Here is an 18800-nt window from a genome sequence, read left to right as displayed (position 1 = left end):
CCCAGGGTGGACTGAAGTGCAATATAGATGTCACGTGTAACAGAGAACATCAATTAAATTACAATATTACAGTGTCTGTCATAAATAGAGAAGTGTATTCATGTTTAAAGTATCTATACAGATGACAGTTTCTGACAGAGATGAAAGGAGCAGTAATGAAAATTATAGAGGTATTTCTAGTAATGGTAGTACATGTGAGTAGGCATACTGTAAACCTAAGCACTTGTCAGTGAAACTATATCTGTCATTGTTGTCGATCTTGTTTGGCTGCAGTCATGCAGTTCAGCTCTCCAATGAAAAAATACCTCTGAGAGATTTCATTCCATCAAAATGTGGCCAAGAACTAGAATACACTACTAAACATAAAAATTAATTTTGGATGCAATGTATTTTAACGGTGATTCAGGGTGCTTTAGAGAGGATTTTTCCCGTAAAGATTAACTGTGATTGCTGTGTAGAGGGCTATGATTATAATACCTCCTGAGCCTAGCCCAGTCAAATGCAGCTAGGAATTGTAAAGCCTTCGGATGTGGATGGAAAGCTCATAGTCTTTGTCAGACAGAATCTTCTCTGCGTCTTGATTTAGATAATGTGTCATGTTCGACTCCTCATCTGTGACGAATTAAAGCCCAGCGCTGTCAGAGAAGGACAGTTTCTCTTTTGAAAAGACACTGCCCCCGAGGAGGAGCTCTCAACCAAAGACAGGTGTCAGGTAATCTAAACAATGGCGGTCCTCACCTTGCGTCCGACCATGTTGAGCCTCAGAGGGGTCAGGTAGGGGTCAAAGATCATGTGGCTGGTTTCGATGTCGATGGGAGACTGCCTCTTCCCTATGGTGCACAGGTTCCAGGCTGAGTTCACCAAACCCCAGAAGGATGGGACTGGTGTTGGAGAAAGAGAAGGAGAAAAAGAGAGTGACAGTATTTAATGTGTGTGTGTGTGTGTGTGTGTGTGTGTGTGTGTGTGTGTGTGTGTGTGTGTGTGTGTGTGTGTGTGTGTGTGTGTGTGTGTGTGTGTGTGTGTGTGTGCTCTAAAAGATCAAACCATAAAACCGGGAGAAAGTGAGCAGATGGGCTTCATTATGATAGAACAGGAGAAATGGGGAGTTTAGGGAGATTTGAATTTACATACGGCTTCATTAAAAAAGCGGCTTTGATTAAAGTCTCCAGGTTATTATCTGCAAGTATAAGTGAGGCAGGGAAATGGACTTTATTATAGCCTCTAAAAGTTCTCCCACTAGTTTTCATTGCTTATATCATACAGCAGGGGTTCCCAGCCTTTTTCTTGTGATCTCTTCAAATGAAACAGTGTGGTCATGGGTTGTGAGCCGTGAGTGTTCCTGCATGGATTTGTCTCAATTGAAAAATAATTAGAGGCCTGAGAAGATAGTAAGTATTTAACAAGAGAGAAGTAGAGATAAATAAGAAAATAACCTTTTCTGTGATCCCTCAGATTATCCCAGGACCTCCAGCTCTCTTTAGTTAAATGGTAAATGGTCTCTATGTATATAGCACTTTTTGAGTCCTATTGACCACTCAAAGTCCCTTTTACCTGTTCATACACACATCCATACAGTGCTTCTATATGCAGCACCTTTTTTCAACACCATTCACACACTGTCAGCACAGCCATCAAGGGGAATTTGTCTTCAGTGTCTTGCTCAAGGATACTTCAGAATGCAGACCGGAAAAGCCAGGGATCAAACCATTGACCTTCTGCTTAGCGGGCCACAGCCAGAGTAGTTGAGGAATTGTGATTAACAATATGATCCCAAACAGGATGGCCTGTTAAGCCTTGTCTTCACAATAAAACGGAAAAGATACAAGTATTAAAACTAACACAAAGAAACCAGAGATAAGAGCTGTGTCTCAACTCAGGGGTTGATAAAATGCAACCTTCCATCCCAGAGAAACGGGTGGATCCTTCCTGGCCCAACCTATCCTACGATTTATTGCACCTCGACAAAAAAACGTCTTTTAAAGAGTTAATGGTGCCGGCCAGCGACAAGACATCCGATGCTTGAGTATCACGCTTCGATTCAGAAGAACACCTAACCCTACACATCAAGGGGCATTAAAACTTTCTCATCATGTCCAACTGCAGATCTGTTGCTAGGCGACAGCAGTAAGTGTCAAGGGAATCCTCCATAGACCACAGTTTTTCATTTCTGTTCCACCGAAGGAGATGACCTCTGAAACACAGCTAACATTTGTTTGTTGATTCCACACGTTCTTATTGCCCCTTACCTGCACCTTACAATTGGTAAGAGAAGGTTGTAAAATGTGATCTGATCTTCGTCTACGACATCGGTGCAGACAACCTAATATAAGCATATAACCTAATATAAGCTAATACCACACAAGCTAAAATAATAAGTGTCTCTTCGAACACACCCGTTAAACATTCACTGTGCTGGAAGAAAGAGCATGAAAGACTTTGGATTTAATAAGCAGTTGAACCTCCTTTGGCAGCAATAACCTCAGAAACTACAGAAGTGCTTCTCATTCTCAGCATGTCTGCTGTGAACGACTCTCTGGGGCTCATTTCTCAGCATCTCTGTTGGGTTAAGGTGGATTTTCTTAGTTTGAAGTTGTTCTGTAGTAGATTTACCCTGACATTATCCTGTAAGAAGCCCTGATAAACTCGGGAATTAATTTCCCCCCCATTGATGTTGAGGTTTTAAGGCCTAGAGACGGCATAGCCCCAAATCATGATGCTCCCTCCATTATGTGTCACCTCTGGAGTCTGTATCTGCCATGGACACCATGATCCATGCACCACCATTTGTGATTGATCAACTCAAGAACATGATATTACCAGCTCCAATTATTCCTTTAAGCCTTTAACCTTGACTCTTGGGCCCTTCAAAAGGCTGGTGCACACTAGTTATGTCACACTAGTTATAACCATACAGTGTCAACTCTTAACACTGGACGATTTGGCCAGAACATAAGACCACACACTTGCCGTTTGTAGAAAACAATTTCAAATTGGCGATTCAAGACACTTGAAATCTCTTTCTTTTAGGTGCATTACCGCCAGTGTGGTAAAGTTCTGTGTCTGTTTTGCTGCGAAAAACAAATTAAGAGGGAAAAAACTAAGGATGTAGTCATGGCTGAGAAGGTGGGAATGGTTTATACATTTAGCTGGAGGTGAATTGGAAGTGAATTGTTGTTTTCTGGTTTGTGACGCTTCCCGGTCAGCTGTCTGTCATTGGCTATTGCGGGTTTCTGTCTCCTTGAGATCAGGGAGGCTCCAACTCAATCGGTAGAATTAAGATTATTTTGTAAACCCCTTTCACTTCAGCATTATCGGGGAAGATAATCGGTACCGACCGACCTCCAGTCTGGAAAGCTCCCTCGGTTGTCGGAAGGGGCGAATTGGGTCTAAAACCGGCCCAATTATCCGCTAGTGTGTAGCAGCCCTAACCTGGTTGAACATCCTGTCTTTTCCCTTACCACTCATCTTAGCTGAGACAGCAGCCGCAGAGTCATCTGATCAATATCTAAAGTCTTTCATCAGACTTCTCTCTAACTCTCTCTAGCTTTATACAAATCAACTATTATTGACCAATGGTGTGGTCAGCAAATGACAAATTTTAAATGTTTGAATGTGTTTTGTTTGCGTCAGAGCTACATCACAGACATCCAGTCTGGTTTTATTGATTGGACTCCAGGTTTTGACAACTCCTGACTCCAATTCACTTATATTGATGTCATGGGGCGAGAGGTTCGCATACTTTACAAGCTGCACTGTGAATGTTTGAAAAACATATTCTGTACCAACAAAAACTATGCACTACTTTGAGTGTTCTTTAAAAATACTTTTTAATTATTGTAAGTTTGATGAAGATGTAAATAAAGAAGATGTGTTTTTATGTATATATTTTAAGTAATTCCTAAGGTTTCAGTTGCTACACTTACATATTCAGGGCTGCCCACTGAAGTCCAGCTGGATGCTCAATAACCGTATTTCTTCCAATAATGGCCAGAGCGTTTATTTAGCTTTTTATTTAGTCATGGAGACTTAGGAAAGGCTCATGTTAGATTTCTGTCCAGTGACAGATTGCTGAGTGACTTTTCTGTTGCCGAAACTAGAAACAGTATTTGGTTGTAATGTCTGCTTCTCCAAATTGTGTTTTAGAAATAAAAATAAATATGATGAAAATGAATTGTCCTCTTGGTTCATTTCATCAGTTTGTTTAATTTCCCTCCTTGCCTGTCTGAGTAAAGCAAAGTGTTTTTATGAATATTGTAATGGCATGATTACCCCCCCCCACACACACACACACACACACACACACACACACACACACACACACACACACACAAACACACACACTCAGCACAGTGATCCTTACATTTATATTTAATCCATGGAGTCTAGACCTATTTTCTGGGTATTATCTAACATTTGGTAACATGCTCCCTGACCTGTGAAAGCCTCAAGGCCTCTATTATAGCTGCCTGTAAACCGTGTCTCTTTTGTCCAGCAGTTAGTCCAGCAGAGCAGGATTATACAAAAGTGGATGGTGAACTGCAGCCAATATGATAGCATCATGTTATTGACTCTATAGCTCTCTGGTCGTTATTAGTCAACGCTTTGACATAGATTTTTTGGTCAAACTCCACAAGATTTTTACTTAAAATAAAAAATCATGTTGATTGCTGTTTCTGTGAATGGATCAGCTGATTCCAACTAAATTCAATTATCTAGCTACAAAATTTCACATTTGGAATGCTGATGTACAAGGCATAAAGAAGCACTGGATGTCAAAGTTGACGTATACTTCGCAATAATGAAGAGGACCATTCGTGATTTGCTAAATTATTAAAGGGGACTTTACAAGAAACTGTGGCCTTAATAGTCTGCATGAGCACGGCAGGCTAAACAAAACAAATTCAACAAGTGAGTGACAGGAAAAAAGAAGCAAATGCAATGGTAGTAGGTCTAATGCTGTTTTCACACCAAATGCAAAGCAAATTTTCACATCTGTTTTTGTGTTTCAGATGGCCAGTAGGTGCGGTTGGGATATTATTGATGGGACCAGTGCTGTCAGTGGTACTAATTCCTGCCACACTTCTGCTGTATCGGGGGAGAGAGCTCAAGAGGGAACTCTTTGGATACAGGATCATTCGTATTTACTTGCGCTACTCATAACATTACATTACATATCATTTAGCTGACGCTTTTATCCAAAGCGACTTACAATAAGTGCGTTGAGGGTACAAACTCAAAACAGCAAGAATCATGTAAGAACATTAGCTTAAAAAAAGCCAATCTATAAAGTGCTGCATGTAAGTATAAGTGCAACTTGACTTAGACCAGGGTTCGGCAACTTTACTATCAAAAGAGCCATTTTGCCCCCTCTCTGACCAAATAAAATTAATTTTGAACTAAGTTCATGGTTCTAAAAATGAATTAGTTCATGTCCATTTGTTCCATTTTTTATTGGGATGATTTAGGTGACTTACGATACTTACGATATGTGTTTAGTTATTAATGGATGGTGTCGGATCATGTCTGCGTGTCGCTCCACTCATTTTAACACTGAGTCCTGTACTGAGCACAAAATGTTGACGAGTCATTTTTCATGATGTTTAAATGCAGCCTCATAAACTCTGGAGCGAATCAAACAAACACTAAGTTACTACATGTGCTGATCAGGTCCTGATAACTAGTGATGAGTGTTTATTAGTTCAAGTGAGAGCAGAGTGGAGGAGGACACAGAAACTCCAGCTCGGTACAAACCAGCTGCAGCTTCAGCTCTGATCATGACGCAGCTGATCACTGAGCAGCTGTGACCAGAGAAACTCACTGTTTCACTGTTCTGACCAGCTGCTTCACGTGAACAAGCTCTGATCTCACTGCGTGTGTCGCTCTAAGCGAGTGAGTTGGGGCGGTGCCCCGGGCCTGTGTGTGTGTCTGTGTGTGCTGTCTGGGAGCACACACACACACATTTTCTCTCGCTCCTGGTATTTCACATTATGGCCTAAAAATTTACGTGAAGATGAGTGACGTTCACTCTCGCTGGAGTGAACGTCACTCACGTTCATCATATGAAAACTGATTTGTTCAGTTCATCATTCACGAAAAATATGAACGCGTTCATGCACATCACTGTACAGGGAGCCACTGCAGAGGGACTGAAGAGCTGCATGCGGCTCCAGAGCTGCGGGTTGCCGACCCCTGAATAAGACCATCTTCTTAGCCAAGGTGTAGTCGGAAGAGATGTGTCTTTAGTCAACTGGACAGCCACTGGTAACCAGTGAAGGGAGTGGAGGAGTGGTGTAGTGTGAGAGAACTTAGTTAGTTTGAAGACCAGTCGAGCTGCTGCATTCTGGATGAGCTGCAGAGGTCGGATGGTACTAGCAGGCAGACCAGCCAGGAGGGAGTTGCAGTAGTCTTGGCGTGAGATGACCAGAGCCTGGACCAGAACCTGCACCGCCTTCTGAGTGAGAAGGGGACGTTGTTGTTGTGCAGCATGTATCTACACGATTGGGTTGTTGCAGCAATGTTGGCGGTAAGGGAGAGTTGACTGTCGAGACTTGTCGATGGTGATAGTATGGTCATTGGTGGGAGAGCTCTTTCCTGGAAGGAAAAGTAGCTTTGCCTTGTCAAGGTTGATTTTCAAGTGGTGTACACCCAGATCCTGAAGGGAGGAAATAAGGATCTGGTGGTTCACTGTGTCAAATGCAGCAGAAAGGTCTAGAAGGATAAGGACAGAGGAGAGAGAGGCTGCTCTAGCAGTGTGAAGTTGCTCAGAGACAGCAAGGAGGGCAGTCTCAGTTGAGTGGCCTGCCTTAAAACCAAACTGGTGAGGGTCAAGAAGGTTGTTATGGTGGAGATAGGAGGAGAGTTGATTAAAGATAGCACGCTTAAGTGCTTTGGAGAGAAAAGGAAGAAGAGAGACAGTTCTGTAGTTGTTTACTTCAGACGGGTTGAGGGTAGGTTTCTTGAGGAGGGGGTTCACTCTTGCCTCTTTAAGAGAGTTAGGGAAACAGCCAGTTGACAAGGGAGGGTTAATAAGATGGGTCAGAAAAGGAAGAAGGTCAGGAGCAATAGACTGGAGAATGTGTGATGGGATGGGGTCAAGGGAGCAGGTGGCTGGGCGGGCTCGGTTACTAGGGTAAGAACTTGATTGGGAGACAGGGGGGTGAAAGAGGAAAGAGAAGAAGATGAAGATGAAGTTGTTGGAATGGTCATTTCAGAAGGTGGGTTAGAGAATGAGGAGCGTATGTCATCTATCTTTTTAATAAAGTAGTTGCCAAAGTGGCTTGGTAGAAGGGTGGAAGGATGAGGGGGGGGTCAACTAGGGTAGAAAAGATGGAGTTTTTTGGGTTTGGAGAATGAGGATTGAATTTCTGTCTGATAAAAAGAGCTTTTGGCTGCAGAAATAGAGGCAGAGAAGGAGGAAATAACAGATTGATAAGTGAGCAGGTCGTCAGGTTGTTTTGATTTCTGCAATTTCCTTTCTTGTCGGACAACCACAGAGCTGGGGAGGACTTGCACACCTGCTGTGAAGTAAGAGGACAAAGAGAGTCAAGAGAGGAGGACAGAGTAGAGAGGAGAGTATCTGTCGAAGAGTTAGGAACTCGCACACGAGTAAACACAACCTATGAATAGGAGGACTATTCGCTGAAGTGACTATAATTGCTGAGTTGTGCCTTCAGAAGAAATGCTCTTTGTGTTCGGTATGAATGCATCTGAAGAATGTGTTGTTAGAAGGTCTGCACCTGCTATGGTGAGACACTGTCTCCATCCAATTTGTTATGTTTTAACATGACAAGAACACTGATCTTAAAACATAAAATTTAATTAAATTTGCACATCACCCAGACAAAAAGTTAATACTCTCACCAGCTAATGGTCCAGAAGACATAGAAATAAAGAAACTGTATTGGTCTTGATCCTGTGTTGCATTGTAGCACTTTTATGCATTTATCAAGTATAATAAAAAAAAAAAAAAGCCAACAAGCAGAAGATGACATTTACTGCAAAACTATAGGTTCACTTAATATACAGTATGTGAGTGGACACGCAGCAAACATGTGAGCAGTTAAAGATCAGATTCTGCAGGCTTTCTCTACCACCAGCTGATCTCTGCCATGGCATAATTACTAAGATCGTCTATCCTGTGGCCATGGACCTGGAATAGGATCAGATGTGGGGGCTGAAAGCTGATCTAAAGCCAGCCAGATGCATGATGCATCGTTTAACACCACAGCGAAAAAGAAAGCAAAAGGATGAACTCACGTGCACACGAACACACACACAATGGGCAAATTCAAGTCCAAAAGTCCTTACACACAACCTAAGGTGGCCTTACTGAAGCCAGAATCATTTTGACACCTGCACAAATTTTTTTACTTTTCTCTCTCTCCCACACACACACACACACACACACACACACACACACACACACACACACACACACACACACACACACACACACACACACACACACAGAGATGAGAGGGCTTATGTCTAGCTAAACTCATAATACTTGTCAGAGACGGGCTTAATGACAAATCAGAGTGTAAAACAGCTGTCATTATGATCAAAAAACTCATCAACACTAGTCAGTGTGCTCAGCTAAGACTAAGTGGGGGAAATGTTTAAATGCTGTTGGCTGTTAATTCGTGGTCCATAAAGTTGAGGTTGTGTTTCTTTCTTCCTTCTTGCGTACTGTTTTAATTTTCACAACCATTGACTCGAAACCTCGAACGGCCGACAACATCAACTGTCCCTCTCTCTCTCTCTCTCTCTCTCTCTCTCTCTCTCTCTCTCTCTCTCTCTCGCTCTCTCTCCATCTATTCATCCGTCCCTCTCTGGCAGTGGAGGAGTGAAGTGACAGATGTGCTGGCCCTGACCTGCAGAGAGCAGTCTTGACCCCTGCTCGGCACACAGCCGCATGTCAACACCCTGTTTTATTACCCATCTGTGTCTGTGTGTGTACAGTAGGTGTGTGTGTGTGTCAGATAACTCATACAGATGCAGATACATTTTCTTCACTAAAAATGAAGAAAATGTCGAGGGATTTTGTATAAGAAGTAGGAAAAGTACAGTTGAACCAGTGTGTGTAGAAAAGACTTGCTGTTACTGCCTCTCTGCAGTGGTGGACATGTTTTTTTGTGAAATATCTTAACAATTACAGGAGGGATTGCCTTGACATGCAGGACATTTATGTTCCCCTCAGGAAAAATTCAAATAGTTTCCTGATCCCGTGACTTTCATCTTTGCCACCATCAGGTTTATCTCTAGTACTGTCAAACACTTGGTTTGTAGCTAAATACCTGCTAATTTACTCTGCCATGGCTGTAGAGCAATTTCGTTGCCCATCAGATTTCATCTGAAGATAAACTAGCCTCTGGGGGCAACGGCCACTATTTTGGGGCTGCTGGTGTAGACAGTGGATATCCGGGTCAAAAGTCCATATTCCTTTCATTGTTTCACTGGAACGTTTTTCCACAAAAAACACAAACAGCAATAATTTTTGTAGGCTAGGTGTTCTTGGTTCAGACGACATTTTGACTAATCTCTATTACCCATCTGCATATTAATACAGGTAATTTAAAAAGCTGCTTGCCAACCAAACGTGATAGTTCAAACCAGAATCAAAACCAGAATCTCGAAAATCACCTACTTACCTACAGATTCAAAATATTTGCATTCAGAATCTGTTTATAGAGATTATACTTGGTACTTCGCACAAATAGAGTGCTGCAGGAGTGAGTCAGCATTTTTGCATTTCCATTACACTCTTAAGCTGATGGGTTTTTTGAAAAGCTTTTTGGTTAGATACCTGAAATAATGTCTGTTGTTGAGACAAGCTTAAGACATTTTTTTCTGAAACATAAAGTACATTAGGAAATATTCCACACAGTGATTTTAGCATGTCTCAGAAAAGGCGTCTGCTAACAAGTGGTTAAATGAGACTACAGAGGTTGTCAGGGACAATATATGTTATCACACCGAACATGAAATCCAATCTACTCACAAGTCCGCCCACACAGCCTTGTGTAAATACTCGTCTCTTACAAACTATGACTTACTTTCTAAGACTTACTTTATAGAAGAGGTAAGCAGGAAATAAAACTGCAAAGATATTGATAGTGATGTTAAAGTCACGTGGTGTAGTTTGTTTATAGCCTATTAGCCGTTTTTTAATCTACCAATTGTTATGAGGCTTTTTATACGTTGATCGTTACAATTATCTTGTTGAAAAGCAGTAAGTGTAAATAACCTTTGTTTCTTTTTGAGTTTATTGTTCAGTACTACAAGTTTATTTTGTGTATGTTTGCCCTAAAATTTATGAGGCACACATTTCCCACCAACACATACATTTTATGTGCACGTATTTCAGCTGCCACACAAGACGCACACAGCCAGGACATCAGGGTTAAAGTGACTGGAAGGATCCCGGCTCATGATCTACCAGCATCGATTAATAAATAAATATGTGATTTTCAGTTGGTGTGTGAAGAGTGACAGAGACAAGCAGACACACACACACACACACACACATACAGGCTGCAGACATGAGAGGTTCTTCCTGCAGATTATCGCACAGTGCAGAGTTGCTTTTAACTAAGAAGAAGCAATGCCCCGCTTATCCAGGAACACTTTAATATAAATTCAGCAGGTTATAATAAAGATCAGCTCTGTGTGAGTGAATAGAAGAGAACATACATGTGCCTCAATGCAGTGGCACAGCCAAGAAGGGGCCATGTGACACCCTGATACGGAAAAAAAGGCTATAATCAGATTTCTTCCACTATTTTAAGGCCTAAAATTAATGAATGTCAAACCAATGTGGAGAGCATCAAAATAGCTAAATGGGGGCAGGCTGGTCAGCCCCACTTCTTATAGGAAACTCTTAAATCCCTTCTTTATTAGGTGTTTAGGTGTTTCAGATGTCATATCGTCTTCTGCAGCGTGCATTGGCTGGGATCACGCCCCTCCTCTCTCCCCAGCCTCAGACACTGTGATGCCCCCTCTGCCTCCTGGGCCACTGTGCTGCAGCTCTCCCTGAATTTCTGCTCTGTGATGCTGAGCATTTTAATTGCTCCTTGCAATGACTGTCCAGGGAAACTCTCAGGCTTGGTGGCCTCTATCGATTATTACTACTGCCAGCAGGACAACACTGACTTTGGAAGAAATACATCCACCAAATCCCCTTCAAATACAAAATAAGTCTCATTCATGGGTGCTTGGATCAAGACTCAGACTGACAGGAGGTGTCTCAAGGCCAGTCTTCTGACATCGTTACAATAGGTATTAAACCCCTACCCATGTTTACTCTGTTTTACAATGTTAAAGCAGACATGTTGTGTAATTGCTGTTATTTCAATACATCTAAAAGCACTAAAGCCTAAATGAAATTATTGTAAAGCAAAGCAGTTGTCTTCCTGAGTTGTGTAGCTTTCATGTGTTGTATGTTGTATTACGTACCTAATTTGTAAATCAAATGCAGGTCAGGGAGGAGGTTCTGGCCACACACCAGCTGTTTGGTTTCTCACGGGTAAAGAAATCACAGAATGCACCATGTTCCCCCAACTCATTTGCTCTTAAAGTGAGAAAGATCTCATAAAACAGTCAAAGTTGAGCACATTTAATCATAAGGTTAAGTATTATGGCGTCGCAGACTACTGTGCAGAGAAACATATGTCAGGGGGGGGGCTGGTTATACTAGTGGGAGGAAAAGATTGTTAACCACTTCTCTTCATGGCCACAGTTTACCTTCTACTACTTCCAGCAGGATCAAGCTCCATGTCACAAAGTAAAAGTCATCTCAAAATGGTTTCATAAACAACAGTGTAGCTGTGTCTCAATTTAGGGGCTGCATTCTTCAGAGGGCGCGGCCTACACAGCCCATGAAGGAGGCAGTCTTCACTCGGCGCTTGCTGATGTCAAAACCTCTATGGAAAACGGTTAGTCATGGAAGAGCAATGAATCCTGGGATAGGTTGGGCCGCGGAGGATCCACTCGTCTGGAGCCTTCATTTCTTTGGGGATGAAAGGACACATTTGAAGGAGCCTTCGAAATGGGACAGCTTAATCGCACCGCTGTGATGCAAGCGTCTTTAAATGCAGCCTCCGAAGGATGCAGCCCCTGAATCGAGACATGGCTAGTGAGTTCAATGACCTTCCTCATGTGTGCCTCAACTGGAGCCACTGTCATCAGTGATGACTCATTTCAAATAGTAACACTTCAGAGAGTTTTACACCATTCTGTAATGTGAATAGTTGCTGGTTAAGTCCACTGAACTCTCCTCCAGAAGATACTTTCCATTCTGCAGAAAAGAGCTCAACACTTTGCATTAGATAGTTAGATAGTGACATTTCCCCAGGCTGTCAGAGTTGTTTCATCTTATCCATTGCTACAAACAGTAGAAACTGATCTTCCCCTAATAGGACAAATTGAAACTGTTAGAATACGAACACTTAAATTAACTAATTCTTTTCAATACTACAGTACCTGTAAAGCCAACAGACATATCCACTCAAAATAAGTAAATGTCACGGCAGGATAGAAACTCCAAACTTCTTTTTCTACCACCAATTTTCAAGGTCTCGACCAAGTGCCTTGAGATAGTGTATGTTATGATTTGGTGCTATACGAATAAAAATGAATTGAAAAATATTTTGCTAACTGCATAGGTAGAATTTGAAAACACATCTGACTCACAGATTTACCTCACCCATGATTCGCACAGCTCTTGATACATTAAACACTGTTTAAATAAATCTTTGGCTCAACCCTCATCGATCACAGCACTCCCCTTCATTACCCCACCCATTCTCATTAATTATTTCAAACCTGATGTATCTCATAGCTACACTCAAGGTAGCCTTTGACGTGTGTATGATGACATACTGGGTTTTAATGTGAATACACTGGCAGCAATATTAGATGCCCAGAGCCACTCTATCCACTGCATTATTGGATTCTATGAGCTTTAATAGTCTCATTACAGTGCTCTCCAATGGGTTACATAGTAAATATGTAAAAATAAAATAAACATATATTCTATACGTGTATATAGAAAAAGATTTAAAAGATTTGGTTTAACACACTTATCTACTGTTTTATTCATATATTTCTACACCTTTGTGGGCCTAAGTCTTTCACACTTCAAACAGTGAAACAAATTCATCCACATGCAAATGTAAGTAATTCACAAGAGATTTGAAGAAGTCGCCCAAAGTGTTGCTAATCATCGATAACATTGGACCACAAAGGCAGAGAAGAGTGAGTGAGATGTAGAGAAAGATAGAGACAGTGAGAGGAAGGAGCCAGAGGGATGGAGAGAGGGAGGAAGCCATGTGGACCCACTGTCCTTTTTAATATTCATAAACCGAGTTCAAATGGTGGAGAAGAGAGAGACGGGGGAGACAAATACATAATGAGAAGAAGGAGATAAATAGTGAGGGAGGAGTGCCAAAGAGTCCATGATGCCTCTCAAAGGAAAACAATGAGTTTTCAGCCAACTTGTGTGTGATAAGAACTTAATAAATGAAAAATAACTCAATGAAAAATAATTCTAAAGCATAAGGCTATGGGGATTTTCTAAATTTGTCTTGTTGCCACACGACCAATAAGACCTGTGCATCTATCAAAGCTCAATTTATCTCATTCTTCTGTGACATAGAGCTCCATTGTTGTATAAAACGCCACCAATTCGCACCAAATTCGACACTGCACTTTCATGGTGAAGTGGGATGCTGATAAGATGAAAGGTTCTCGAGACATTTGTTCCATATACATACAGACGGACAAAAATGGGTCAAATGTTGTTCATACCAATCCATGAGCAGGGTCGTTTGAAGCCTGGGTCTGTCTCAGGAACAAACAAATAAGCTTTGTTGCTGTCTTCAACCCACAAGCTCCACAGAGAGGTAGGAAATGGATGATGTGTAGTTAAAATACTGTTATCAAACTGGGCACAGTACAAATAGGCCTGTGAAGCATAGACACAAAGGGCCCTGTTTCTGCAGTTAATTCTGCATCGGCCTGGTCCATTCTGATTCCCTGTGCCGTGGTCAGTGACTGGAAAACCTTCATTTCAGCAAAAGTACCATTTCTCATTTTCTTCTTGAAATTCATTATGGTGCAAATTCTGTTGTAAGATGTGACATGTAATGGGAATAAAATTGAAATACAGTTGTCGTATAAACAGCTTCATGAACCTTTTATGTGATTTATTCCACCAGTTGAATAAAACGCCACACCATCTGCCTCTGGCTAGAGTTTTGAGGTGCAGTGTTCCCCTGGTGCTGTTCTGCATCATCCTGACATCAGCATCACATCACAGAGGAGCTCTTTCCGTTTGTTGAGCCGCTGTTTTCATGTGTGTTTCACTGTGACTGGCACAACTGTTTCAGAGCGAGGACATCAGTGACATGACTGGCTGAGAGTGAAATCATTAATCACCATAGCCCGATTCAAAGGGAAAGGAAATAACTTCATGCATAAAAATATTGGACTGTAAAACTTGAAGTCTGCATGTCAACAAGGAAGTTCGGGACATAACCCATATTAACCTTGCACTGTTTGTGCTACTGCACCTATAAATTAAAATGGGAGGTGCACAGCAGCAGTCTGCCGTGTCATGTGTTCATTAGTGCAAGTAAAAGAAGTAGAACAAAGTATTCAGACCATGCAATATAAAAATACTCCTGATGCCACATTCTGCAGTTAAACAACAGGTGTGTTGGATGCTGAACCGATGAAGAGTTCACATTCTCTCCTGAAAAATCCTGGATCACTTAACATTTCTCAGTGATAACCCTATTCAGCTCCTTTCTCCTCTGTCTCTATCCCAAACACTGGGTAACCAGGGCAACAGCGCACACCTTATCATCTTTTAATTAAGTCCGGCCTCAGTAAGGTCTGCAGTTCGATCCCAATCTTCCCTAGTCCTCATGCCGAAGTGTCCTTGGGCAAGACACTGAACTCCAAATAGATGCACTGGATGTGTGTGTGTGAATGGGTGAAGGTAAAACTGTACTGTAAAGCGCTTTGAGTGGTCATCAGGACTAGAAAAGTGCTACATAACTACAGACCATTTGTAATTCACCATTTTAACAGGTTGACACATCACTGCAATCACACCCGTGATGTAGTCAAGACTTTCAAAAAGAAAATTCATCCTTCCTAAACTGCATCATCACACAGAGAGCCATGTGGGTTCTGTGCTCTGATTATCTCTTTACCTCTAAATTCAGACAAAAGGCAAGTCATTGTATTTTGACCTTAACACCTAAAAAAGATTGTCTGATGATATAGTTTTTTGGTTGGCATTATCTAGGCCTCCAGCTCTATGGCAATGGAGCAATGGAGAGATTTTTAACCACGACATGTCCTTTGCCTCATACATAGGCTAAAACAACTTATTGCATGGGATAGACTTTTTCCACAAATATCAGAATATTTCAAATTTTCAGAGGTGGAAAAAGTCTATGTTGTATATTTACAACAGAATTAAAAATCCTTGTCCTCACATACAAAGCTCTAAATAATCAAGCCCCATCTTTTATTAAAGAGCTCACAGCTCAATATTATCAAATCACTTCTCTCCCTAAATACAGGCTCGCTTGTGGTTCCTAGAGTCTGTGAGGGTACAACGGGAGGCTTCAGCTACCAGGCTCCTCTCCTGTGGAACCAGCTCCCACTCCGAGTTCAGGAGGATTCTTTGGCTAAAGTCACACTCTTATAGTTATTTGCTTTCTGATGTAGAGTTAGATAACAGTGATGGCTCTCCTGTTTAGAAAGTCGAATTCTTTCAAATGGTTTAAAAAAATCCTGTGATGATATTTTGTATTTATGTTGTGTTTTACTGGGGTAATCTGTTAAACTTCCCAGAGTCTAGGTGACCGACAACAGTTATTTCTTTAAATATTAATCACAGAGCTCATTGAGTTGGTGTGAGTATTCAGTAGTCAGTATATGCACAACAAAACTAACACCAATGAGCTCTGCAGTGTAGTGGAAAAATAACTAAGTTTGGTTGAAACCTATGTTGTAGTTGAAAAGTAAGTTTTATGACCTATATCTACATACATATACAACCTGTCCAAATACTTTATGACCTGAACTGTTTTATGGTCTGAACTGTGTATGACCTGTTAACTGTCAGACCCTTTTTATCACTTATTTACTCTCCAAAGAACTGAATGTATCTGCTTATCTCCAAAGGAAACATATGTAAATCAGTTGTCTGTGTTTAGATTCCTCTCTCAACCTGCGCCTACAGAACCAGTCTGAACTGGTTCAGAGAATCAACCTTAGTCCTCCTATATAAGATCCTTGCATTTGACTGTCCTGCATCTTCACTCTGAGATCCCTGTGACTCTCTGTTGATCCTTTCTGCAGAAAGCCCCTATTAAAATACACAAAGACAAATTTGGTGTTCCAGCCTCTTGTATTTCCAGATTTCCATCACAGCAGACAGGCTGAGAGAGAAAAGATGAGCTCTCTGAGAGCTGGGACGTAACTACTGTGTAAACTGGAGTTTGAAAGGTTGAGCCATCAGAGAGAGCCAAGCGTGCTGAGGACGGACAGTTGTCATGATTGCTGTGTCAGCTCTGTTTATTTTGGCCAGTTTGCCTCTCTCTTGTGGCATAATACACCCACCAGATGTCCTTGTCTGTCCTCCTTTTCCCAAATCAGCCTGCTACCGTTTCATGTTCACAATCCCTGGAACTTCCCCACCTACCTACACACCAGGTCCTCATTTGCTTCCCTGTATGTATACAAGCCCTATCCTTTAGTTAGTTGCTGTGTTGTTGCACATGTCAAAGTATTTGTCCTGTAGTCTGGTCAGCATCATTTGTTCAATTGAAGTAACGACATCAGCCTGCACTTGAGTCCTCCCTTCCTCTGCTCCTTCCACCAGTTGTGATAGACAGGCTGCACTAGGCCTGCCGTTCCTGGGAGGACTTTGGAATGTGTAAAGCAGCCTGTGAAGCAGGAATCCAAATTTGCTCAAGAGGTAGCATTCTGCAGGTGGAAGTTCTTCAGACATGCTCCATGTCCTGTTTCTCATTAGCAAATCACCTCTACCACCTGCACAGTCATGCCACATGCTTCTTAGTAAACCTGCCTCCCAGTCAGCTAGCATCGGATGCACTACCAACCAGTCTGCTTTTCCTGCAGCTTAGCATTTTTCCTGGTGTCCTCCAGCCCAGGATCTGCATCCCAGGTGTCTATTCGCAGGGCTACTAGCCACCAACCTGCTCTCTGGCTGGCTACCTCAGAGCCTGGAGGGAGCCAGAATGCATCCCATTCAACTAGCCACCAGACTGCAAGCCTCTCGCCTGGTGTCTGGTATCTGAGGGTCAGAGCCCTGATGATTCCGGTCAGTGCAGCTTCCTTGCATTCCAGTCAGCAGCTGTCTGTATGCTTTCACCGCTGGTCTCCTGCACAACCTCCAGAGAGTCTTCTCCTACTTGACTTCCACAGCAGTCTTGCTACTCCATCCACCCAAGGTCTCCTGCTTTGCCTTTCTCCAGCCACTGAGCCGTCTGCCCATTGTTTTCTCCCCCGTGCTTGCCTCCGTCCTCTTGGAGATTAGATCATCTTCTACTCACTTAACTATTAAAGTAACTTCATCGTATATGCCTTTGTGGGTGCCACTTGCTCGAGCTCCTACCACGACTGACAGCAGTTTGTTTTGGGATAATGCACTCATAAAATGAATGATTTGCTGTGTGGGTCAGATAAATCTGGAGCAACCCACCTGTCTCTAAAGACAACAGGCATTAAGCAGATTGGTTACTTGTAAAAAATATGAGTTTGGCCACTTTTGGAATGGATGTCACAGTGGAGAACATGCTCTTCAGTCACAAAGTCTGCAAAATGCACACATTAACCTTTCTTTTATTCATAAAAAGCAATTTATCCTCAGAAATGATTTCATTATCAGCTCCTGCAAGAGTGGAAGCCATAATAGAGGTCCCCTATCAGACATCCCTTCTGTGTTAGCACTGCAGCTGACTGTTAATGTCTGTGTGAAATGCAGCACATGCGTAAAAAAGAAGCACTGGCAAAGCAACTTTTTTATTTTGGAAGTGATTGTTGCTCCTTGTCTTACTTCTATCTGTGCCTATTTCCTATGTTGTTTTTAAACCCACGTTACAAAAAACTCATTTCCTAAAACAGCTATGAGAGAGAACAAAGCTTTCACTTTCAGAAAACGTGGAATTTTTTTTAATGGATAGTTCATCATGTAAATCATACAAATAACACAGTCTAGTATAAAAGTATATGCATAGTTCAATTCGAGTCAAATTTTAATAGATTCCTGCTGAGATTTACCAGTTCAGATTGATACCACTCTTATGATTGCATGGTAAATATGACTGGACAGCTTTCAGCCAGTTCCTTGCAGACATTTAAACTGTACAGTGGGGGTGGAGGACTTTGTGACCTTTTTAAAATCTTAGCTATGGGCCTTGTATAGATACCTGACCCGAGCTAGTTGAGAGACATGACATTTGAAATGATGTTTGGGTTTGGGAACGATCATTTTGTCTGGGCTGGTCGACATGATTTGTTTACGTTGCATATGTCTGTAATAAGGAAAAACAAGTAATATTTGTGTGTCTTTATACTTTTGAGGGTTGCAGGGGGAGCTGGAGCCAATCCCAGCTGATATTGGGTGAGGGGCGGGGTACACCCTGGATATGTCGCCAGCATATCACAGGGCCAACGTGCAGAGACAAACCTCCAATCACACCTACTGTCAATTTAGAGTCTCTACTTAACCTAAACACAATCACATCACATCACATCAC

The 18800-nt window shown here is 41.9% G+C and overlaps 1 protein-coding gene across 1 annotated transcript in view; it reads right to left on the bottom strand.

Moving 5' to 3' along the window:
• Positions 1-18800, bottom strand: part of LOC124854939 (carbonic anhydrase-related protein 10-like) — a 106190-nt gene that overhangs the window by 49591 nt on the left and 37799 nt on the right. Inside the window, exon 3 of the mRNA XM_047343710.1 lies at positions 739-881. Within this exon, the coding sequence (XP_047199666.1) occupies positions 739-881 (143 nt within the window). The remainder of the gene's footprint in view (positions 1-738; positions 882-18800) is intronic.

The sequence above is a fragment of the Hippoglossus stenolepis genome, chromosome 16 (assembly GCF_022539355.2).
Source record: "Hippoglossus stenolepis isolate QCI-W04-F060 chromosome 16, HSTE1.2, whole genome shotgun sequence".
NCBI lineage: Eukaryota > Metazoa > Chordata > Actinopteri > Pleuronectiformes > Pleuronectidae > Hippoglossus > Hippoglossus stenolepis.
The sequence above is the reverse complement of the archived record's forward strand: the minus strand, read 5'-3'. Positions and strand labels throughout refer to the sequence as shown.